General features: G+C 39.3%; 1 protein-coding gene across 5 annotated transcripts in view; it reads right to left on the reverse strand.

Annotated features, from left to right (window-relative positions):
• LOC145490856 (3'-5' exoribonuclease HELZ2-like) overlaps positions 1-24628 on the reverse strand; it is a 40370-nt gene that overhangs the window by 12927 nt on the left and 2815 nt on the right. For 3 of the 5 annotated variants that reach the window (XM_081469964.1, XM_081469962.1, XM_081469961.1), the window contains 26 exons: positions 24277-24459; positions 23103-23139; positions 22390-22529; positions 21512-21568; positions 20670-20846; positions 20533-20569; positions 19801-19907; positions 19372-19422; positions 19078-19125; positions 18835-18912; positions 18377-18437; positions 17926-17982; positions 17308-17394; positions 16890-16976; positions 13719-14741; positions 13236-13416; positions 12931-13105; positions 12631-12750; positions 10793-11367; positions 9811-10249; positions 8526-8839; positions 6924-7194; positions 5948-6352; positions 5580-5655; positions 3719-5119; positions 758-3399 (listed from right to left, as the gene is read on the reverse strand). In XM_081469964.1, the coding sequence (XP_081326090.1) occupies positions 758-3399; positions 3719-5119; positions 5580-5655; positions 5948-6352; positions 6924-7194; positions 8526-8839; positions 9811-10249; positions 10793-11367; positions 12631-12750; positions 12931-13105; positions 13236-13416; positions 13719-14741; positions 16890-16976; positions 17308-17394; positions 17926-17982; positions 18377-18437; positions 18835-18912; positions 19078-19125; positions 19372-19422; positions 19801-19907; positions 20533-20569; positions 20670-20846; positions 21512-21568; positions 22390-22529; positions 23103-23139; positions 24277-24459 (8829 nt within the window). The remainder of the gene's footprint in view (positions 1-757; positions 3400-3718; positions 5120-5579; positions 5656-5947; positions 6353-6923; positions 7195-8525; positions 8840-9810; positions 10250-10792; positions 11368-12630; positions 12751-12930; positions 13106-13235; positions 13417-13718; positions 14742-16889; positions 16977-17307; positions 17395-17925; positions 17983-18376; positions 18438-18834; positions 18913-19077; positions 19126-19371; positions 19423-19800; positions 19908-20532; positions 20570-20669; positions 20847-21511; positions 21569-22389; positions 22530-23102; positions 23140-24276; positions 24460-24628) is intronic. The other 2 variants (XM_081469965.1, XM_081469963.1) reach the window with 2 other exon arrangements.

Genomic DNA, 24628 nt, shown 5'->3' on the forward strand with positions numbered 1-24628 from the left:
AAATCTCCCTGGCGAAGCGAAGTTAACTTGGCTCACGCCATTGAATGCACGCTTACGTATACTGAGTTTTGTAGCGCGGCTTTGCTAGCGATGTTAAAGTACATTTTAGTCGTATGGAATATGAAATAGAGTGCGAGGGTAACTTCCTTATTACATGTTATATAAAACCGTTTTATATATGATTCGAATCTGCATATTGAGTAAGATAGTTAATTTGCAAGTGATTTCAAACGAAGTTACCAGGTAAAACTATTTATTGTAGCTCCGATTTTTAGAGCTCATCATTTAAATTCTAAATGTACGTAATCATGGCCAGTCCATCATGTAAGTTGAGGACCAAAGAGAAAAACTCGAAAGAGCAGGCGACGGGAGTTTCTTCGGAACTCCGATACCCCTCTACATCTTTCACCAACGGATTTACCTTGCAACTTTCTATTTATGGATATTTTTACCTCAGAAAAAAGTATACGTATGAATGGATTTGTGAAAACAATGTTAAAAAATGCGTCCTGCTAAAGCGCTTTTTTTCTCGCCAGAGTGTACGATTAAAAGGAATGCATGGCAGTCTTTTTTCCTCTCTAATCTTCCATTCTCACTCTTCTCTGTTTTTTCAACCCTCGGAGTAATTTTAAGGCCTCTAAGAGACTTCCAAGTGCATAAGGGATTTATGCAAATTATTGACAAGGTTTTCAAAAATCCAGTCATATAATACTAAATAAGAACACTTCTTCAATGAAAGTAAAGTGTACTTAATTACCTCGGTCTCGTTCCTCTCAGAGGAAGCAAAACTGTTTTCTGAACCCGTTTTCTTCATGTAACTATCTTTCCGCACACGTATGCAAACAAAATCTCCATCATAAAATTCTATTTGACGACTTAAGCAGTATTCGTTTTGGAGACTAAAAGAGCCTTCCAGGCTTCCACTGATGTCCTTTGTCCACTCAATCTTCAAATGGTGTATGGTGAACTCGTCGCTTTCTTCGACGGTGGTGGTAGCGGCTTCCATGGCAAGAACGGGTTCCCAGGCTTCAATGTACTTGTCCACACTGGCGTACGTTTTCCGTGATGCTTGGTACCTTGCTGTCGTTGCGAAACACTCTCTAGGATACTTGCGATGCTCAATGCAAATATTTACATTGTGGTTGATCTTGAACAGCTGAATTTCGGGGTGGAAAACTCCATGTGTCATGTGTGCGGTCAATTGAATGTTTGTGATGTCAAACTTCCTCAGGGATATTTTTTTCTCGTAGAAGTGTTCCAGATTTGTGTTAGCTTTTTCATCTTTAGATGACTTATGCGATTTGCCAGGCCGGTTCGATTCAGGTACCCGTGAAGCTAATTGACGAACTCTCTCAGTTTGTCTAATCATCGTTTTAAGATTCCCGTAGTCTCCCTCTTGAAATGCTTCCAGAATTTCTAGCCAATTCTCTGCTGGCAAGTTCAGGACTTCTCTGTTCCTCACCATTCCTTCAGATAAAAGCAATGCGATTTTTTCCCTTTCCTTCTCGGGTTCCTCGACGATGTTTCCTTCTGGGGCTAGGTATAATCTTAGCTTCCAAGTAAGTACTATTTCCAAGCCATTTCGAACAAGCTCAACTTCAAACGGGTTAAGACTGCTCAGCTTTACCTTTCTCTGTCGCGTTGAGAGATGGTTATATTCACGGTTCAGAATTTCTAAAGTAATTTCTTTATCAGTGTCGATCAAGGCAATCACTGCTGTAGTTTCGTGGCTTTTCTCCTTTAGCTTTGCAGCCAGATGTACTTTATTGCTTGCCTTTTTAAACTTCCTGGAGTTGTCTTGAGCAAACGTGGAACGGCGGCACACCTTAGCAACCTGGTCATTCGAAGATATCTTTGCGTTGGGGCTTTGCGAGATTAAATTCAACACGAGTCGATGTACTTGGATATCTACGTAACGTCGTATGGGTGACGTGAATTGTGTATAACAACGCATTCCCAGAGAGAAGTGCACGACGTTTTCCTTCGGTTGGTCACCTTCGCAGACGTACTGAGACTTGGGCTGAATTCGCCGAAACTGTGAATTTGCCACAGCCAGCTGAGGATGATTGCTCTCGTTACAAATCAATTTGTGTAGCTTGGCTTGGTCTCCGGTCTCCGCAGCATTACAGAGCTCGGACCAGACGGACTCTTGCACTTTAAATTCTGAAGCTTCTGAAATGATCGCATCTTTTGCCATTTTCCTAAGGGTTTCTTCTGGATAAAAGCCGCGCAGAAACAGGGAATACTTGACAAACTGGCCGTATTGTCGAGCCCAATCGCTCAATTTGTGATCTTTAGGTGGCAGCTGGGTTCGTAGTGGTGCCCTCTCTGGAATTTGCTGAGAGAGAAATTTGGCTATTTCTTTATTTGTTAGAAGCATCATTTCCTCCACTAACTCGTGGGCCTCAAAATCTTCTCCATCATCATCACTGTTTGACCAATGATCAAAACTAGCATCGCGAAGTCTCAACTTTCTTCTTCTTTGGGCGAGGGCACTCAAGGCTCGAATTTTCTCTTTAACATCTTGTCGATTCTGATGCAGTGAAGTGTCTTGACCATCGATAATTTTTTGGGCTTCAGGGTAAGTGAGCTGACAAGAAGACCTGACAATGGTGCGTCTTATTTCTGGTTGGCCAACAAGCTGTCCTTCCTCTGACACGTCAAGAAACACTGATACGCACAAACGATCTTTACCAGGGAGAAGGCTGCAGTAATTTTCACTGAGCTCACGTGGCAGCATTGGTACGCTCTGGGAACCGTGACCTGGATAGTAGGACGTGCAGCGAAACATGGCGTCTTTATCCAACTGGGTCCCTGTCTCCACAAAATAACTCACGTCAGCAATGTGAACTCCCACCCGATTCACAGAATCTGACAGCTGTTCCAGTGTAAGTGCGTCATCCAGATCCTTGGAGTTCTCGGGATCAATCGTGAACGCCCCTTCAATTTTCTCGCGACGTCCATATTCTTCAACTGGTATTGACCATCCTGGTGGGAACTTTGCTTGAATTTCTGCTTTACTCTCCTTGCTGAACCTATCTCTCACTCCATGTTCTGCGAATAAAATTCTCATGCTGTCAGACAAAGTATCCCCTTGAGGTAGCTTCTTTACAACGATTCCCAAAGGGCTACGGCAATCTGACCTCCACTGAAGGTACTGAACAAGAAACAAGAATTTTCCACTCAGTGCTTCTGTGAAGTCTATCACGTCAACCTTAAATGGTCTCTCACTTCCATCATGTATTTCTTCGTAAAGAGGTAAACCGTTCAAGTTCTTGTCAGACAGATTCACTATTTTGGGCATGGACTTGTTGATTGGAATCAGTACTCCAGGACTTTCGTAATCCGCTTTGCACACGTATTGACGTTCGTGTGGGCTAATGATATGATTCAGTACACCTGTGGATTAGATTTTTAAGAGTCATTAGGGATTTTTCAAAGGATTATTTTATTGTTAGTTGAAAGAGAACTACACTAAATAAACTGACCGATCGTAGAGATAATTATCTGAGGGTTGCTTATTGAATTTTACGGAAATGAAAGCTTGAAAATGGAGTTGTAGTCCATGTTATGTGCAACGTGGAAAGAAAATTCTGAAGGAAAGAAAACAAAAAAAAAACAAGTACACGAACATTGGGTTTTGCTGGGATTTGGATTTGTCACCTACTTACTAACTGTTGTTCCTTTGAAATGAGGTAACTATAAGGGCGAAACTTACCAGCTACTTTTCCTTGGCACCGAGAGACATCATCACACGGAGAAGGTTGGTAATCCATTTTCTTGACAACCACGTGATCCATATCGAACACTCCCCGGACTCTTCCTCTGATTTTAATGTCTGGGGTCTTTGTATCCGATATTTCCGCATACGCCGTGCGAGTAGTCTCGGAATTAAGACGAAGTGTGCAAGGTAGATACTTGTCGGGCTCTTTGACTATCCATTGCTGCAATATCTGTGGATCAGGAAAATCCCCCTGCCTAGAGACTGCAGTGAGCCTCTGACGTCGAACAGTGGGCGTCTGGTGAAATCCAAGATTTACAATACGAACTTCCTGGCGGCCATTGACGACGCGAATTTCGTAATCTACAGAGGAATGGTCGAAAGAGCATGACTTTTCCTGAGAAGCTCGTTTGCCTGAACGTTTGCCTGGGTCTGACTTCGAATTCTTGCTTGATTTTGTGATCGTCTGTAAGGAGGGGAACGCCTCATTTTCTGATGATCCATAAAGATAGAATTCTTTTTCCCTGGTCGCTTTACAACTTTCCACGAGCGCCCTGATTATCTTATCTAAGTACCTTGGGAAAACAGTTTCGTCTTCAAAGCTTTCCCGAGGTAACTCTTCAAAACCATCTGAAACACTCTGCTCGACGTCATCTTCCTCTTCTTGAGACTGAATTCCACTCTGAGGCTCGTCCTGGGAAGCAAAATCGCCTTGGTGTTGGGACATTACATCTTCTGATTGTTTCACCGAATTGAAGCCATGCCTTGGAGAATCTGGTGAGAATTGAGTTGCTTTCTGCTCTTCCTCCTCTTCTTCCGACGTTGATTCTCTTTGCGTCACGTCTTCTTTTGTGTCATTTGTTTCAATTCCAGACTTGCACTTTTCCGTTGGATTGGTATACTCGTCTTCGCTTTCGGATGCCGAGCTCTTTTCATTTTTGTCAACTTTCAAATCACTCTTCTCTACAGAGCTTGAGATTTGACTATCGGATATTTCTGGTTGAGAAGCCAACTCCAAGGATTTGAGCTCTTTGCTGCTGACGTCCATTGATTGTGGAATAAATTCGTTGGCTTCTGGATTTAAAGTGATTTTGGCCAGAGGGGCGTCTATTGTCTTCTTTATCTCTTCGTACGATGCTCCATGCAAAGTTTCGCGTTCGTGGCACCTTTTGATGTAGTCTCTCCAGTTCCCCCTACAGTCGCCAGCGGTGCACAACGAGACGGGATCTCCAACAACTGCTACCAAGGACATCGCCCTAGTTATTGCCGTATTTAAGAGCTTGGGGTCTGACAAGAATTCCCAGTAGAGTGACTGAGATTCACTTTGACGTCTGTCAAAGCTGTGGCAAGTTAGAGATGTGCGGACAGTGCTGATGAATAATGCACGAAATTCTTTTCCTGCGACAAAAAACACACACACTGTGAACTATTTGTCCCTGATATGCTCTTACAGCCATTGGTTTTATTGCCATTTTTTCCTTCAAAAAAAAAAAAACATAAAATATTTTTACCAGCAAAAGGCTTTGACCCAGGCGTTAAAGTATTTGATTCTTCTCTACACGTACATATATCGAGAAAATGGAGATGGAGAGTTTACCCTAGCTCTTTCAAATGTAGGTAAGAGTTAGAAACATTCTACAAGTTGGTTTCGTTTTCTTATCGTTTGAACGTAAATGGAAGAAGTTTTTAACTTTCTTTAATATTCCTTAATGTATTTCCACACAGGGTAAGGAACTGTTACACTTTATTCCGAAATCACCCAAAGATCTCGTAGATTTCCGCAGGTGTAAAGTCAATACTGAAAAACTCACTAATATATCCAAGAAAAATAGGAATAAAATTAAAATTCTTTAATTACCTTGCACGTTGTGGATACTTTCCACTGTTACATTTTGTAGTCCCTTGCTTCTGAGTTGTGTTCGAATAGCCCGAACCTACAAACGTAAAGTAAAGTAGTATTGTCAATGGTGATACCACTTGGTCATAATTTTTGTAATGAAATTGAGCGAAAACGACCACCGTATTGCTGCGCATCCGCAGTGGACAGCGAAGACATCCACTGCACAGACGACAATAAATCTTTCAGTTTGGCAACGAGGAAAAAATTGCCACAAAATATCGCAGGAGCAAAAAATCATTTAAACTTTCTGCAGAATCTCTCTCTTGAATTTTTTCATTTATGCCTACTTGGCATTTACGAAGCGCCAAGCTACATGAATGTAATACCTGAGTCTTGTAAGCGGATATGACGCCAATCTGAGACAGATCTCTTCTGTTCCACTCCATTGGCCAGTCATCGGCTAGACACTCGACCCTCTTCACAATTTCTTCAACTTCTGCTGCATTTATGTAAGAGTTTTCTCTCGCTTCCTCAACTCCATGGACTGAAAAGAATAACAGAGGCCCAAACCTTGGGTGGGAGGCCTGTTCACTGCGGGCAATCAACTCTTCTCCGTAGAAATTATAAGAGGGAAATTGCAGGATGTCGGGATGACTCCGATAATTTTCTGTCAAGAACATCACGCTGTCACCCGAGGACATTTTTTCGCAGTAATGATCAAACAGCCTCTCAGGGAGCGATCTTTGAAGACCCCAGTCTCGTGCATAATGCGAGTAAACTTCTGGGCCCATCTGAAAACATAGGTGGGAGTGTGAACAATACATATCTATTTATTCCAGTTCAAGATAATGGAACTTCCATCGCCAAAGTCTACAGTTCTCATCTGCATGCTTTGCTGGTTTTAACCGACGTATAGCAATATCCAAGTAGCTCAAGAGGAAACAATACAAAGAAAACTGAAGAAATTTATTGTTTTCGGCTGGTTATTGCTGACTTTTTATTCAGTTCGGAAACTCAGCAGATTTTGGTGAGTAGAACATGGCCACGACCAAAATTGATAAATCTCTACCTAATATTGTTAGAACTGAGTAGTTTCCCAACTAATCTGTTATTTGTATCATTTGTACCATTATTTTTGTGATAATTTGTGTCATCGTCACAATAAAAAATAGTGACTGCGAAGGAGATATATGACTGTTATACCTCGCGAGAAAAGTGTAATTTTCGTCATTGCGATTGATAAAAGGCAACAAAATTAATGATTCAATAGAAAAAGTAAAAGAAAAGAAAACAAAGCACAGCAGAGCAGAACAAAGCAAACAGGATAAACTGGAATTGGTAATGCTGAAGTTCAGCCCTCACTTGCATGTGGTCTCCTGTAAACACAACCTTCGTATTCGGCCCAGCTAAAGCCAGTGGTATCAACGCCTCATGTTCCAGGGCTTGGGCAGCCTCGTCTACCAGAATGTGTGTGAAGAAGCCATGGTTCAGTTGCAGTTCAATCAAATGCTTAGACATAGCTAAAGTGGTGATCACAACACGATGTCGGATTACATCCTCTCTCGTGGGGAGAACATAGGCGTTGTTTGCTATTAAGCCATACATTTTTGCAACCTCTGAATCAGCATTTAATCTAAAAGAAAAGCACGAACAAAATGTTAATTCTGTACGATTATCAAGACCTAATGGCAAGTGTCGTTAAGATCAATAACAATAACTCACCCGAAATAACATGTTAACTTTAGCTATTGTAGCTTGTTGGTCGTAACAGTGAGAGAGGTGTCCGCCTAATCGGCATACCACGGAATTGAGGTGGCCTCGTGAACATTAGGATTAGTAACATTTACCGGAAGAATGGTCCGTATGGGGTTCAAAAAGGCGCACTGACTTTAGAAGATAATCTCTCTGACGCATGCAGTTTTCATTTCGCTCAACAAGGGTTCTAGTCATTCCAGTTGAGTAGTTCAATAGGAAACTATCGGTACGAGACTGGCGTGGTGCATGAAACGTGGCAATCGAAATAAAAAGGACTAAGTTTGTAAAGTACTTCTACTCAAAAGTGAAGGTCCCTGATGGGTTTACAAAAAACAAACAAACCAAAACTGAGATCAAAAGTAGGCGCAGCCGAATTGACTATCGCTCATAAAACACGATGAAGAGTAGAGCAAACATTTTGGTACAGAGTATTTAAGGTAACCTATTAGCTCAAGAATAATGTTCCCTTTTAAGGCCAACACACGAGATTTTCCAACATTGATTTTTTTCTGAGACTTTTAGCACTGTAAGATGACTTCGTTTTGAAGAAAACATGCCCGGAAGAACACCCTAAATCTGAAAAAATCGGGCTTCGTTAATGAATAAGGCCACAGTGTCTGTAAGCCCAAAAGTATTGCAATTAGATCTTCGAAGTGCAATGTTCTCTGCCAAATATTGTGTAAGTGGACCTATTAAGTGAATTTAGTCCACTGGTGTGGTTCCTTAAAGAACAAGTTCGCATTTAGCGACCATGGTTTTACGCGCCTTGCAGCCGAATAATGGCAAGATTCGATGTACCGTGGACAGATATCTTGAAATTTTTTTAACTTCCCACATTGATTTTTTGTTCATTTTTGGACAATGTGGAGATAATTGTAAATAAAATCTGTTTTTGGAAAGAAAAGTAGGGGTCGTCGAGAGTCCAAGATCGTTAATCCAGGCAAAGCTATAGAAACGGCCATCTGCCCTATGGTTGTTCATTTTATTACTTAGCGTGCTCTCATGCATGACGTAACGTGTGATGCGTGCGCAGTAAGAATGCGCAGAAACAATTAGTGCGAACGTCCTTAAGGGAAGAGGCCACAATGCCTAATCAAACTCCGCGCTTTCCAATAGAACATTCTGAGTGGCTTTGAAAAGCATTGAACGAATTAATGTCTCTTTTTAAAGCCTGCTTGATTTGCTCACAAGTTCTCGAAATTCACTGACCTTCTGTTTGTTTGGTAAATCCTTAGTGGTCTGGTAGCCTTTAGCCCGTTCTCCTTCATCAGGTAATCATGTAGTAGTGTCACGTGTATGTCCGCTGCGCTGTTCGTGTGCGTGCATAACAGGACGCGGTTGTGTTTCTTCGTTACCAGGTGACGGATTGCCTGATTCAAAGTGAATGTCTTGCCTGTTCCAAAAGGACCAAATACCACCAGTGGCGAAGAAGTGTCCCCAGGCGATAAAATGCGTTTAATGACCTCTCTTTGGTTGGTGTTTAGTTTGCGGTCCAAAGGCAGCCAGTTCCAGGGGCGTCTCTCCTTAAATCCAAGAAACAGAACAAATGGATGTTAGGAATCATTTAAAACTTTAACACATCGGGTAAATCACTCGAATGATGTTTCGACAGCGTTTAATTAAGAAAACAAATTTAAGTTAAAAGCTAACTTTGTCACACCGCAGATATACAATTTAGTTTACGCCAAGTTAACGGTTATTCAATGAAGCCGTATTGGATAGGAGGCGAGTGTAGCGCCGAGTTTGTTATAATTACCTCATATCCACTGAGCAAGGGCGAATGGAATAATTGTCTCATTAAATTCTTCAATCGACTGGATGACATTTTAGTTTGATCTAGCAAAGTGACAGCATGATGCCATAAAAAAGCAGCTGATTTATAGCGCAGTGTTGACCCAGTGGTCGCTGTGTTGAGAAAAGTGACCAAGACATAGTTTTCTGACAACATATTCCTTGCATACTCTCCTTTAATAGCTCAGTTATAGCCAAATGAGATCTACAGAAAGATTCGAAGAATTGATATAGAGGAATTCATACGCTTTGAACAGTTGGCCAAGTGAAATGAAGTAATCATGAGAATGTCAATTTTATACTGAAGGGCAAGACCCAGATGTAAATGCCAATTATAAGTTTGATTCTATCCAGAGAATCTCATTGTTACTCTCTGAATAAAATTGTGACCAACCATGTCGGTTTTTGGATCTTTCCTTAAATTGATGATAACTTTTCTTCGTGTTTCCTTGTGCATTTACAAACCTTATCAATTACACATTTAGTATCAACTCTGTGTGTTTGACTGTGTTTACTGTGAAAAAGTGCACTTTTTGCAGCATTGCCCATTATTTCTTGTATTTCCCCACGGTAAAAAGCTTGCCAAATCTGCTGTTTTTAACAATTGCTAAATAAACGTTCGCCAACCACCGAAAAAGTTAATTGAAGCTAAGCCACACATGGCTCACGGCTTTTTAGGTTTTTAGTATAAAATATGTTATACCTCATGCTTTATTTGCGGTGCATCCGGTGTGGGAAACAACAAACACAGTTGGATAGGCCCCAATCTGTCGATTGCAGCATGCCAGTCGCAAAGAGGCTTTCGATTGAGCTGAAACTGTACATCCACAAAAATCTGGCCACCGTCAGACACGTTCAGGTCTGCACACATCTGTGAAGAAAGCTTAAGGGCGACGCACTCGTTCTCAACCTTTTGAAGGAGAGCCTCATAAGCCTTTTGCGAACTGCTACCGGCCATCTTTATCCAAGCAGAACTTACTTTTCTGATGAAAAGTCTACCTGCTGCATCATCTGGTTGGAGGGATTCATTTTCTTGGAATTGAACAATTCCAAACAACTCGCCAATTCCAGCATAAACCACTCCAGACCAATCATCACTGATACTCTGCTGACAATCTAACTGGACATTCTGAAGGACGAAGCTATGAAGAGGAAATAAAACTAGTTGTTAGTTTTCTTTCAATGAATGGGTCATGCCTTTGCCCAAGAAACAGTAGCCTAGGAGGTAGAAGGGGGTGAACATAGCGCCAAGAATATGACTGTTTTATCAGTGTCGCCGTTTGTTGTCATAGATTGTCTGACGAAAATGACATGCGCAATATAATCTCAGAGGCCAGAGTCGTTTTGACCGGTAGCCAGAGTCAGGGCCACTGAGTGATTTCGGAAGTTGAGCCAGCATTAATCATTCTCTCTACGCATGTTCAGAGCCATTATTGAACTTTGACACCTTTGGGTCATTACAATCAAACTGCAACTAGGATTTTCTGGTTCAGGCTCAGTCAAGTTGTTATCACACCGAGTGTAAGGCCGTCGGTCACCGCTGACCGTAAAAGCGCATATTAAAAGTAAAGTAAAATGACAGTTATTTTTAAAATTAGCAACTTGGGGATCATTGTAAAATGCACCGATCGATATAACTGTCTGTTATTTGTGATATAAATTCATGAGCACCTACGGACGTTTACCTTGAAATTGTCTTTTTCATAAAGAGCTCCTCAGTAAACAACAGTTGATGCATCACTCTTTTATAGTTGTCCACCGTCATGTTTTCGTCGATTATCTGCGCTGAAACTACATTCTCAATTCTCTCAGGCAGTTTGTACTCCTTCAGTAGATCTTGACTGCCCATGTCGGCGGTCTCTCGCCATGGAACAATGTCCGTTGACCCCTCTGTCCATACAGAGGAATGCAATTTCAGTTCTTGTCGTAAGGCTGAGAGCGTGTTCAAGGCCTCCTCACTTGCTATGTCCACATTTAACCCTTTCAATAAAAAGGGCTTCTTGCCAAAGTCAAATCTAAGGCACTGCGTAAAGGTCTGGTTACTCGCTGTGGTTTCAAAGGAGACAAATACGACAACTTTCATTTGGCCCTCTTTCTTGTTATTCCAACTGCAACTAGGAAGATTGTAGGACCATCGCTCTCTAGGAACTTCTGAAAAAATCTCGACGTTGTTAAGAAAGCCAATAATCTTTGTCAATCGATAGCAGTCGTGATAGCGATGAAGGAGGTCAATTTTACGTAACTTGCCAACTTCACTAATCTAAAAAAACAAAAAGTGACACTTGGTGTAACTTTGGTAAGTCTTATAAACCGGTATGAGGGAGATCGCTTGAGAAACAAGCATTTGAAAGTGAAGAATGATCATCGCAGTAAATTTTCCAATATAAGCAATTGGAAAGAAGAAGCCTGAAAAAATCAGAGCTTCAATGGGATTCGAACCCGTGACCTCCGCGAATACCGGTGCGATGCTCTACCAACTGAGCTATGAAGCCACACATTGGGAACGAGGTCAATTAATTGAGTTCATATCTTCCCTTATATTTCTTCTTCACTCCTCACGGGAAGATATGAACTCAATTAATTGACCTTGCTCCCAACGTGTGGCTTCATGGCTCAGTTGGTAGAGCATCGCACCGGTATTCGCGGAGGTCACGGGTTCGAATCCCATTGAAGCCCTGATTTTTTCAGGCTTCTTCTTTCCAATTGTTTAAATCGGAAACTTTACTGCGATGATCATTCTTCACTTTCATCTACAACTGCAGTTCAAATATGAATTATTTCATATATACTTCACATCAAGCACGCATTTATCAAATAAAAGCACCTCATAAGGATTAACTAGACTTGCCTTAGAGGGAAAATTCAGTGATACGCTATCTCACATACCTATTGTATACAAGATAAGCAGACGTGGTATTTGAGACTCTAAATGCCTGAACAAAGCAGGAATGAGACGCACTTAATGAGAGCATGGACAGAACATACGGGAAAATAGTTTGCCATAGCCATGGTGTACGGACGAAAGAATTTGACGTATTATGAAATTCAACGTCATTCATATACTTGTTACGGTAGCCCACAACTGTCACGGCAAAAGAAATAACCTAACGGCAATAGTAAAAGACTCGCGCAAAAGAAATAACCTCAAGGCAAAAAGAATAGCCTCACGGCAAAAATAATAACCTCACGGCAAAACAAAACAAAAACACTCGACTCAAAATGGCTGGTGCATCTCTACAACTCGCCCCAGTCCCCACGCTATCTTTTGTGCCGTGAGGGCCGTAAGGGTATTTCTTTTGCCGTGAGGCTATTCTTTTCGCCGTGAGACTTTTACTTTTGCCGCAAGTCTTTTTTTTTTGCCGCCGGTTATTCTCTTTGCGTGATGTTATTTCTTTTGCCGCGAGTCTCAGTCTTTTACTTTTGCGCTGAGGTTATTTCTTTTGCCGTGACAGTTGTTGGCCACCGTAACTTGTGATTACAATGCGATTTAATTTACTAGAATGAAGGCTGATTTTTTCATTACCCCGAATTTGACCGTAAATTCCCAATGAAAGATATGGCGCCTCTCGTCACCTCCAAGGAAGATTTTAACTCTCGTAGGTTTATTGCATGAGACCTCTACACCAGGGAGACTGTAAACCATCTAGTAAGAACAACAAAATCAAATGAAACGAAATAAATGTGTAGATTAATTGATTTTACTGTGGCTGAGAAAGGAATGCGAACAAGCCATCACATAATCTTGAGCTATGCCCAGTAAGTATTGTGCACAGACACTAGGCTATGGGCGTACTCTATATCTACTGCTGACTTGTTACGGTACCTGTATCTCACTTCTTGAAATGTCTGCACTCCTTTCCGGTTTTTGGCAGGATAATTCTTCTTCGCTTTGAGCTTCCTGAATTTCCTTGTTGTATCCCATCCATGATTTCAGTTCGTTTTCGCCGTGAGCAAAGGTGCAATATGTCCCGTACCTGCACACTCGACGAGACTTCCACCTAAGTTGTATGTGCACAAAGATTGTTTAATATTCTTAAATCCAATTACGGAAGAACACTTCCGTTGATAATAAAGTAAAGCTAAATTGAGTTAAAACAGCAAAATATCCTTCAAAAAATTGGGCGTTACCATTTACACAATTGGAAATTTCCATTGCACACCCCGGTTGTAGGAGGCCTTGGCTTATTTGACCTTATGTCACGAATGATCAACGATCCCCGGACGCGTTCTTGGGGTTTAGGAATGTCCTGGAAATCACTCTCCTGAGGTGAACCTTCAGGATCAGCAATCCCTCCAAACGGGGCACGGCCTATAGGGGAAATATGACTTAGTTTATGCGTAATAATAATAATAAACAATAATGTGTGATTAACTGATAGCTAATGTACTTGGGCTAAAAATTCATGTGTTCTTTAGGTCGCCAAAAAGAATGTACCTCGTTAGTGTATATAAGCTTAAAGTGAGAAGCATTAGGTGGTTTTTCAAGTTTCAATATAAATCACACACGAGGAAAAGCTAAAAACATTTTGTTACCTTTCATATTATTCACTGGAAATGTTTGTATCATAACTGCATTCTAGGTGTCAACTTCAGGACAGGATTACAACCTACCTGATTGTCTCATTGAAGTCCAGAACATTAACTCTTCCTTGCCATGGGCAAATGTACAAGGACTTTTTTGGCATTTGACGCCATTACTAAAGTGCCAGCAGAGCTCGAAAGGAACATTAGGGTTCACGTCTTTTGGGTAGGATCTCATCACCTGCCACTCTTTTGTGTCACTTCTCCAAATTCCGTACATAAGCTTCGAACGCTTTGTGCAGTTTGAACAAGGTTTTGGATGTCGGAAAGGTTGTCCCTTTCTGTTATCCTGTAGGAAATGCACACAAAGAGTGGAAACTCCTGATGGAGGAGCCCAACTAAGATTTAATCCTGTTTGTGGTGAAACACTTGTATCAAGAGGTGGTTCCGACTTGGTACTCAAAACGCCTTTTTTTGTTTTGTTTGCTAAATCCAAGGTGCGGTGAATCTGGAGTGGAGAAATCTGCTCAAGACACTCCCATTGCGATTTGGATGTGTTTCCAAAGTCCACTGTCCTCGTTTCTGGGGATGAATTCGGAGAAGGGTGACTGGAACGGACAGGCATTCTTGCTTCTGTGAGTCCAGTGCGTGTACCATTTGGACGGAAAAAGGACTCTTGATCTGCCAAAAATAATTTCTGTCTCGGGTACCCTGCACCGCTGAGAAAAGAGTCTAGTCCTCCAGATTCCTGAAGTTCGACACGGTTAGCCGATGTTGCATTCGAGTTAGACCCTTTCAAATTACCTGTATCTTCTACAAAGGAAGGTCCTGGCAGTAATGGCCAGTCAGGACTAGAAGAGCTTTTGGCCACCGACTTTAGTCTCTGTTTCTTTGAAGTCACCGGAGTCCATCCATGTCCTGCTTCGGTTGATTTATGTGCTGTTTGGTTTATATTAGATACACCCCGTTCGGAGTCAGATGATTCATCAGGTAGGGGCCGCCAGCCTTCCATTGCATGTGAAACATTCAAATTAGCAGGTTCTCGGCACTGAGGCTTTAATTCTATCAGGCCACTAGCCTTGCCGTTCTTTTTGCAGCCCATGTCCTTGTGTTCTGTTAAGAGTAGATGAAAAATGTCAAATTAATGTTTTAAACTTATATTAATTTTATACATTCGCTGTTAACCTGATGCTTTATTTGTAATTATACTGTATCATGGATTTGAAATATACGCACAAATTAGCTATCAGAGAACAAGCAAAATTTTGAATATCTAGACACCGACTCGTGTCCCACGTTTTCGTTTCTGTAAAATTACTTTCATAATAAAGAAAAAATCCTAACTTTACACGCGCAAATGGACAGTTCAAGTGGCCAGTGCTAGTGCTATGCTTTTTTCAACTGTTATCCCATAGAATATGTTATCAGGAAAGAAAGGAAAAGAACTAATTTTACTTTACAGACAAAGAACTATTTGACGTTATCATAATTGAAATTTAATATATACTACATTTACTGCTACAATTGCTTATAACTGATATAGAAGAGCTTAGCGACCCCCATGTTTTATAAGTGAATTCAAGATTCATTTCCTTTGTTTTAATTTTGCGGAGCGCTAATTACTGTTTACGCCTTCTGTCTGCCAATTCATCAAGAAAATTTGTAAGACAATTTTTTAAGTGGAGCTAAAAAACACAAATTCGCTAAAAGCGAGGAAACTACCCTTGTAACCCCAATTTTTTTGGCCTTCAGAAGATTCCTCTGGACAAATTTCATGACAAATGTCAAAGTTAAGGAAATTTTTACCGAAGGATATGGAAGAAAATTGAAATAAAAGCAAAATAAACACTGTAAACAACCTATCTTTAGAGAGTTTTAATTCCAGGTAAGACCCGGTTAATTTAACAGTGATGGATCAAAAGAGTAGTTTTGACTTCTAGAAGTTCATTTCGATAGACTTGAGAGAGGTGCGATTAAGAGTAGTGCGATTAAGAGTAGTGCGATTAAGAGTAGTGCGAAAATTCCCGTGGATAGTAGATACTAGCGCGCGCCAAATGAACAGCGAATAACCATATGGAGCCACCTTAAGATTCACGAAAATGGCCATAACTTGTATACCAATGATTGGAAATTCTTTTGATATCATTTTTATGGCATCAACCGAAAAAGAGTTGCAGCATTCATTCATCAAAGAACAAGTGCTGTTGAAAATTGTTCTGAGTTATTTTAAATGTATTTGTATGTTTTTGCTTTAACCTTTAAGGAAGAGCTCTAGTATTTAACAATTATATTTTTCTAATGCGAATTTGATCATTTTCGTACCGGTAGTATAAAATGACCATAACTTGTATACCAATGATTGGAAATTCTTTTGATATCATTTTTATGGCATCAACCGAAAAAGAGTTGCAGCATTCATTCATCAAAGAACAAGTGCTGTTGAAAATTGTTCTGAGTTATTTTAAATTTATTTGTATGTTTTTGTTTCAACCTTTAAGGAAGAGCTCTAGTATTTAACAATTATATTTTTCTAATGCGAATTTGATCAGTTTCGTACCGGTAGTATAAATGTCAATATCGTAGCATCAATCGAAGAGAAGGAAGGTTGACCCAAGAAATTACTTTAAACCCACTAGCAAGTTTCCACGTTATTCCAGAATTTTCACGTCTTCATTTGTATCGTACATGTCAATATCGTAGCATCAACCGAAAAATGATCTTAAGTCTTAAGATATCAAAGCAGAAGTGGTGAAAAAGTACTGAAAATTGTTTTGAGCCACCTTTAACTAACGAATTAAAAGCACGTTTTAGAAACACTTAGTGAAGCTAACAATGTGAGCCCATGTGGCAACTAGTTCCCCTAAAAGAGGGCAGCTAATGAAAACAAGCTAACACCAACAGTATGGCCAGTGTGTACCCTTAGGCACTTTTAAATAAATAAATAAATAAATAAATAAATAAATAAATAAATAAATATACATTTATATAGCGCCATTTTCCACTAATTGTCCATGGCGCTTTACAATACTTTAAAATTAAAATCCTAATTCTTTAAAAACCTAAAATCCTAAATCCTAAAAGTTAAAATCCTAAGAATTAAATACGCTATAATGACTATAATGGGCTATAATAATAATGACCTGTTATTACGGCTTTGGTTTATGTTTGGACCCCTTTTGGTCCCAGTCAGTGGAACCGAAAGTTTTCAACTAGTTAAGTCACCGTCAGGGTATCTTATCAAGAGATCAATATGTTTCTTACTCTTTTTCCCACTGTCTCTGTCCTGAGTTTTCCCAGATACCTCGATCGGTTTTCTCTGTTTCGGTCTTGCACCAGGTCCAGCTACGGCTGAGAAACGGACAGCGGGTTAGTGCTAACCCCTTTTTTTAGCTTAGAAGACAAAAAAAAAAAAAAAAAAAGCCCAAAAACAAAACAAAACAAAACAAAAAGAGGGCAGCTAATGATATTAAAGAAGCTATCACCATTGCAACAGTATGGCCAGTGATGTACACTTAGGAGCTTTTATTAAATAATGACCTGTTATTACATTTACGTCGGTTATACATGGCGGCTTTGGTTTATGTTTTGACCGTTTTGGTCCCAGTCAGTGGAACCGAAAGTTTTCAACTAATTAAGTCACCTTTAGGGTATCCTATCAAGAGATCAATATGTTTCTTACTATTTTTCCCACTGTGTCTGTCCTGAGTTTTCCCAGATATCTCAATCGGTTTTCTCTGTTTCGGTCTTGCACCAGGTCCAGCTACAGCTGTGAAACGGACAGCGGGTTAGTGCTAACCCTTAGGGCATCCATTTAGAAGACAAGAAACGAAACAAAACAAAAAACAACAAAAAGAACGGTGACGATGACGACGACAGCGGCAACGACAACAATCAGTTTCCCACGTTTTTGCACCGAGCTATGGAAAAACTCCAGGGCGACGGTTTTAAGACGAGAGGTCTATACCGCCTTTTATGCGTTCACGTAATAAAAAATCATTGTCGGGCACTGAATTTCGAATTAATGAACACATTGCAAGAGAAAAGCAAAGCAACCATTCCTACGATTTCGTTGGAAGAGGTATCCCAACGAAGATGCCCATTTACTGAAATAGTCTTTTTGAGAAAAATAAAATGTAGGCATGGTAAATGGAAGAAACCAGCTGCGACTTATAGACCTTATAGATGTAACGTTCAGTTTTGGCAACAATTTCTTACTTTGGTTGAAGTGTTTTGTTTTTGCCGATAGAAAACAGGAAAGCAGTTAAATTAATACATGTATATAGAAATCTTAAGATACCTTGAACTTTGATTTGTTTATCCATAGTCTCTCTTCTGGAATTCGACGCATCGAAGGCTTGTGCACAACAGGAAATTAAAAATGTTAAAAAAGTAACAATAACAACAAAATTGTAACATAAACGTTCCAATATCATACTACAAGCTAAATTATTTAATATCCTTTTTCCTATATATTTAGATTACTCGAAGGATAGTATATGGTTTTGAACAACCAGAGCGCCTTACTTCCAAATTTACACTTTGCAGAAGTTCTGGGAACACAAACGATTTCTGTGTTCATTTAAGATGAGAAAGTATTCCCTGAAGGCCTGAGCGTGCGGAAGATTCACCCCTTTCTCCCCTCCCCCTCCCCCCAAAAAACGATCCTTTCTTGTACACATTTTAAGGAAAGTCGGCCTAATACTTTCGGGGGATGAAAGGCGGAGAGCTGTAGCGATGCGTTACGTTACCTGCTTTCACGTCAAACGAGGGCATCGGACGGGATTTTGCTCCTTCCAGTTCTGATTTTTCCTGCATTGAGAAATTATCAGAATGGTAAATATGCCCTAGTATTGTATTGTTTTCAAAAGCCTAGCTTTAGAAAATTGAACTATTCATTTCACTGTTTTACATCTTACAGTATATTCAGTCATTTTTATTTCACTCCATTTACAAATGCGGATCATAATGGGGAGGTAGATAAGGGGTAACGTACCCAAGGCATTATCGAGATTATACCGCGAAAACTGATTGAGCGTCGGTAAAGTTACACGTGCTTGCTGTTCAAATAGGCAGAGCTCTAAATCGAACTTTACGGCTTTTAAATGAAACACTGCATGCATTGATGTCGAACTTGAAACACGTGAGAGCAACAGAGGGTATCAATCTAAACACCTATGTACGGAAATGATTTACCACCGATCAGTACCTTCTCTCGCTTTTGGTCCTGTTTTTCCCGATCTTTATCTATTTTGTCTCGGATTTCCTTCCCGATTTCCTCTGCCTCCTATAAAACAAATGAATATGGACGGCACAGAGTTGGCCTTACCTCGCAATCTTAAATTAAAGGCTACACAAGATTGCTTTCAAAATTGCAATAACAAATAAACTTGAAACGTGGACAAGTACAGGTGACATCGAAGAGGAAAGACAAAAGATAGAAGAAATTTACTTTCATCCGCCGATATTCCTCACGCTGTCTTTGCTTCTTGTTCAGAACCTTTGGTGGAAAATAGAAAAAAAAAAATCGTTCTTAGTTTTGATCGGTCACAATCCCCGATTCCCACGAAAATTTCCAAGCAAATGGGAAACCTCCGTAAAGACAATACTTCTACAGTGGCCGACTAGACAACGTGAAATAACGTTGATACAAATAGTGTTTAATTAACTGAAAACTGAACTCTCAATTAGGAAAGTTGGCTTTTTCTTTCCTTTTTTTTAACAACAAAAGATATAAAACACTTACCGGTTTCTTTTCGGGGACAATTTGCTTTTCAGGCACTCGAGAGTTGGATGGCTGTAAAAATCGAAAGTAGGATTAGGCAGTCGACGTGAAAGTTGACCACTTTTGGTTTCCATTCATATCAGTTGTAATAAGAAAAGTTTCAAATAACATGCAAATCCTTTTTAAGATCTAAGTCATTCATTCAATAAGTTTCTTAGGCCGGTCTGTGTACAGTCAATTAGTCTCCTGGTCGGTCGGCAAGTCGGGTGTTCAACTAATAACAAGAAAATTTGCAAACGGAAACAACATCAGCCAGCATTCCGTCAGCAGTTCTTCCCGTGGTGAATTCTCTTGCAAAATCGTCCTCTTGGGATATTAGGATTAGGTCTTTGCAGGATCTTTGAGGATCATTAATGAAAGAATCCTGAGAAAACATAAACAAGTACCTACCCTGTTTGAATTTTTCTTTTTCGTGCCTTCCTTCCGTTCCAAGATGATTGTGTCAATGCTTTCGAGGAGAATTTTGCCATCTTCATCTTTAGGGAAGCGTTTTAAAACTACCGAAGTGAAAGAATGATTTGTTTCTATAAAGTTGTTGTATAATTGACTGTTGTGACTAGTGTCCTTATGAAACCACTGGTCGATCCAAGAGCAACTGTGGCTTTTTTTGACTATTGAAAACATTTAACCCCTTCCTTACCAAGGTGGTATATATAAATATATGTTCTGAAGAAAAAGGTATTTAAGATCAACGATAGCTGAACTAAAGGGAACAAACTGTTTGTCGTGGTTATGAGGAAAAATCATTTACCGGCAATAAAAATCCCTCTGTTTGTAACTGCCTAACTTACAATTTAATGTGAAAACAAAACATTTAGCAGCTTGCTTGTGAGATTACACGTCCACACAAGTTTGCAAACCCATACTCGGATAGCTGAGACAACTGTACTTAAGCGACATCTGAGGACAAATCTCAGTCCACAACACTCGTCGATTAATAACTTATAAAATAATGAAGACGAGACCGTGATAATATTCAGCCTCAAACCCATTGCCTTAATCGTATTGATTTGAGAGTACAAACACTATGAACATTTTGAAAACAAAACAGAGATTGCCTAAAATCTAATATAGCTGACATTCTGTGGGTTTATTGGACCTGTTACAGTAGGAAAACATTACCTGTCGTACAAAGGTCCCTTGCGTTTTCGTACTCACCCTAGTAAATGGAGCAAAATGGTCACGTTCAGCTTAACTCAATAACTGTCATTGCGAGTCAGAGTCCGAAACATTTCATGAAAAGCTATCATGGAGCTTACCAGATTAAGATAGCATTTGGCTTGGTATATGTAAGCTTCGCGGATGAAGTTAAATTCACACACAAGGCGAATAACTTCAGTGAAATATTCAGCGGCTTCCTTAAAACAGTTGTTTGTAAAAAATTGAATTCCAGTACCCATAAGATCGTCTCCAAGCTCATAAGCAAGTGTTGAGTCCTGCAAAGTACATTAAAAAACAAAAACAAAACAAAAATTTAGATAGTTGCCATACAGGTACAGAAAGTTTATAAAGAGTACGGACTGGGAGTTATTTCTTGGTTTGTGCTCAACATATTTCTCTGTTCCTAAGGCCCACAGGCAGTGTCACGAATATCTTTAATCAAACAAGCTATAATGGTCAGACTTTGGGACTTGCTTTTATTATTATTATTATTATTATTATTATTATTATTATTATTTAACAATTATGAGCTATTCTCATATTCCTGAAAAAAAATATTGAAATCCAGATGACAAATCCAACATGGTAGGCCTATGGAAATGTGACGTCATTTGGGCGTGATATGACGTCATGATTGACAAGTGATTATCACTAACATTAACAAGCTTTGATAGGCCATATTCGTATTCTCGGTATTGGACTGGAACTAGCTTGCAACTGAGGCTAATGCGGGGGGCTTTTACAATGTAAATGGCATTTGTCGCTTTTTAATGATATTCCCGCGCACAAGCCTCTATTGCAAGCTAGTTTTAGTCTAATACCGAGAATACGAATATGGCCTATTCACTGCATGAAAAATGAGTAGCGTTCAATAGACTATAGCGAGCCCCAAATCTACATTTACACTTATAATATGGAGGAAGCAGTCCAAAAAACAAACCTCTCGGAAAATTCTTTCCAAATTCTCCCTTAATCTCTTAACACATGATTTTGCTTTCTAAAATAAGAAAAAAATGCTTAGTACCGAGCATCGTTAACGTTGATGTTAACGAAACGCTTCACTCACGTACGTCAATCTGTAGTTGAAGTAACGATATAAGTATAGATGTTGCATAGACTCCAAAGATTCTTCTAAGCTTTCATTTGCTACGAATTGAATAACAGAAGATGGCTGACCTTTCTAAGTAAGACAGTTAAAAGACCGTTTGAAGAAACAACTCAAGAACTTTCTCTTATAAAAACGTATCGTATAATACCATTCCCATATATGCGATAGTAAATAATCAAATCTCAGTCGCCTAGTAAAACTAGTCTTATGCATCACTAAGAAAGGGTAAAGAACAGTATATAACATCATAATAACTCTTATGAGTCTCTTAGTTTACCCCAAACTAAGAGTGTTATCTCCCTTATCCACTTAGAATATCAACTAGCTGTAAAAGAGTAAGTGGACCCCTCAAGGCAAGCGGCATAGAGGAAGGCCAAAGGCCACCTGGCTGAAAACTGTGACCGCAGACCTCAAGAGCTTGGCTTGGTCTGGGCGGAGGCTGAAAAGATCGTCAGGGACCGCGAAAAGTGGAGAACTAAAGTCTTGAAGGCCTTATGTCTCAGTCGCGAAGATGAGAATGAGCGAGTGAGTAAGTGAGTGAGAACAGCAAACGTACTTGACCATGCAGAGAGGACGCTATTTTGAGTAAAAAAACCAAGAACAATTCCGATCAAGTGATAAGTAACAATCTTAGTCACCTTCATGGGTTGCGTCACTTCTTGTCGCGTAAGTAATGCAGCTTCTACATAGACATCATTCAATTTATTTACCTTGAAATCTAAAGTCTTAAGGAGTACCGCCAGTTGAAAAGCACCTTGAATTTCACCAGTTACTTCAAGAGTACATGTCTTGAGCATTATCGCTTCAAAAATTCCCTCTTGGAAGCCTATCGCTGTACTGATATTCAAAGCTGTAGACATTACAGCAAAGAAGAGAACAAGAACAAAACAACAACGATTATCAATTTTGACTGATAACAATTACAATAACGTCAAACAGAATTAATGTATGTTATTTAGACCAAGAAACATTGTTTAGAATAGTATTGATAAAGATTTGTTACATACAATACATAGCAGCTAGTGGCAAAATAATTCGAGGAAGCTGTATATTGTTTTTCTTTGTTTCATTAAAATTGAAAATGAAACTCATTACAGTTTTGTTGGCGAACAAAACTTACTAATTAAGTTATTTTCATTTATAACAGCAGATTTTTGCCACCAGTGAAAATTAGAAAAAGCGAGAAAATACAGTCAAGAATTGCCAAACACACACATTGGTTAGTACATGTACAAATTTCAATACACTATATCTTGAAACCTAACGTTTAAGTATTGGATCGGCATTTGGCGCACATTTATAGATTAAATTAGATTGATAAGATAATGTAAAAAAGAGCCTTTTTAAAAATTTCCTAGTCTTTCTTAACATATAAATTGAATAGAATGTAGAGCATTAATAGTTAAACACTGAATACACCGACCTTTCGTACAGTCTCGTACGGATTGGTCAAGATAACCCTGTGTGAATGAGGCAAACAAAAGAAGTTCACAATCTTTTATGCATTATTTAGAAAAATACTGGGCTGCAACAACCTTTTCTTTTACTGAATCATGGATAAGAACGAGGGAACATGGTATTCTTTATGTAAGCATAAAGAATATATAAAAGAAGTTACCATATACCACTTTGTACCCTTAACGGTTCACATAATAATAGTATGTGTTGCATCTTTGTGTTTTGAGTCAAGCAAGACTTCACAGATTTCACTTCCTTTAATTTTGACTGATGAAAACGTTTTTGCAGGGAAACTCATCGTGCATACACTTTGTAATGGCGCTAGGGATGATAGACTAGATCTTGTTTTTTAGGGAACCCTTTAAATCGCAATAGGGATCATTGCTACAATCCAGTTTCTTCTTACAACATAGTTCATACATTACCGAGTGATGACATTAATAAGTAAAATTAAAAAGAACAGTCCTAAGAGAATACGCGCGCTGATTGGTTAAAAATCGTATTTCTATAACTCGATAGAAACACAGAACTAGCACGAGCTCTTGACGTAATGATGGCGCGAACAAAGAGAATTTACATTTTGATAATCAAACTTAACAAGTTGTCTTCCTTTTTTTCGTCACGGTGCTTTCTAAAAGAAATAGAAAACATGTTTTCCGTGTTTCTATCAAGTTATAGAAACACAGTGTAGTATAAGTATCACTTTATAAGTAGTATAGGTTAAGTAGTGTGTTGTAATTTGTTGTGCATGAAACAAATAGATTAAATTATAATAATAATAATAAAAATAAATATATAAAGCTATCCATTTTGCGTTAAAAAAAAGGGTTATAGAAACACTCGTGAAAGTTTGGGAGAACTCGAAAAAGCTGTGGAAACACTCGCCTGCCGCTCGTGTTCTCACAGCATTTCTCATTCTACCAAGTTCCACTCATGTTTCTATAACTTGATAGAAACACGGTACATGTTTTCTATTTCTTACACGAAAAATGAAAACGAAATATCCTTGAAGAACTATTTCCCCTAAGCAACCAGGAACGAAAATAGACTTAATAAAGGCATTAACCTTATTATTTTGTTTACTTAAGATCTATGGCTAACTGATATACCACCACAAATGTAAAGGGTCAGAGTCTTACCGGGAGAAAAAAGAAACACTGTGCTCTCCTAAGTAAAGCTTTAACTCTCAATTCAGCATGAAGAGGCGACGTAGAGATGTGCTCCAATATGTTCAGAGCTATGCTGAAATATTGTATGGCACCACCAAGGTTTCCATCATGAAATTCTGATTCTCCTTGTAGAAAAAAAGGCAAACCTGGATTCTATGAAAACCAAGAGAAAATAAAATCAGTGAAGGGTAATGGCCATACATATTTTACAAGTTTTTGGCATGATTGCGAGTAGATTGTAGGTTTACATCAATTGGAGAGGACATCTTCTCCTTACTCGGCAGTGTTTGTTAGAGACTTATTGGCTAACTGGTGCAAAGAC

The sequence above is a fragment of the Orbicella franksi genome, chromosome 6 (assembly GCF_964199315.1).
Source record: "Orbicella franksi chromosome 6, jaOrbFran1.1, whole genome shotgun sequence".
Classification (NCBI taxonomy): domain Eukaryota; kingdom Metazoa; phylum Cnidaria; class Anthozoa; order Scleractinia; family Merulinidae; genus Orbicella; species Orbicella franksi.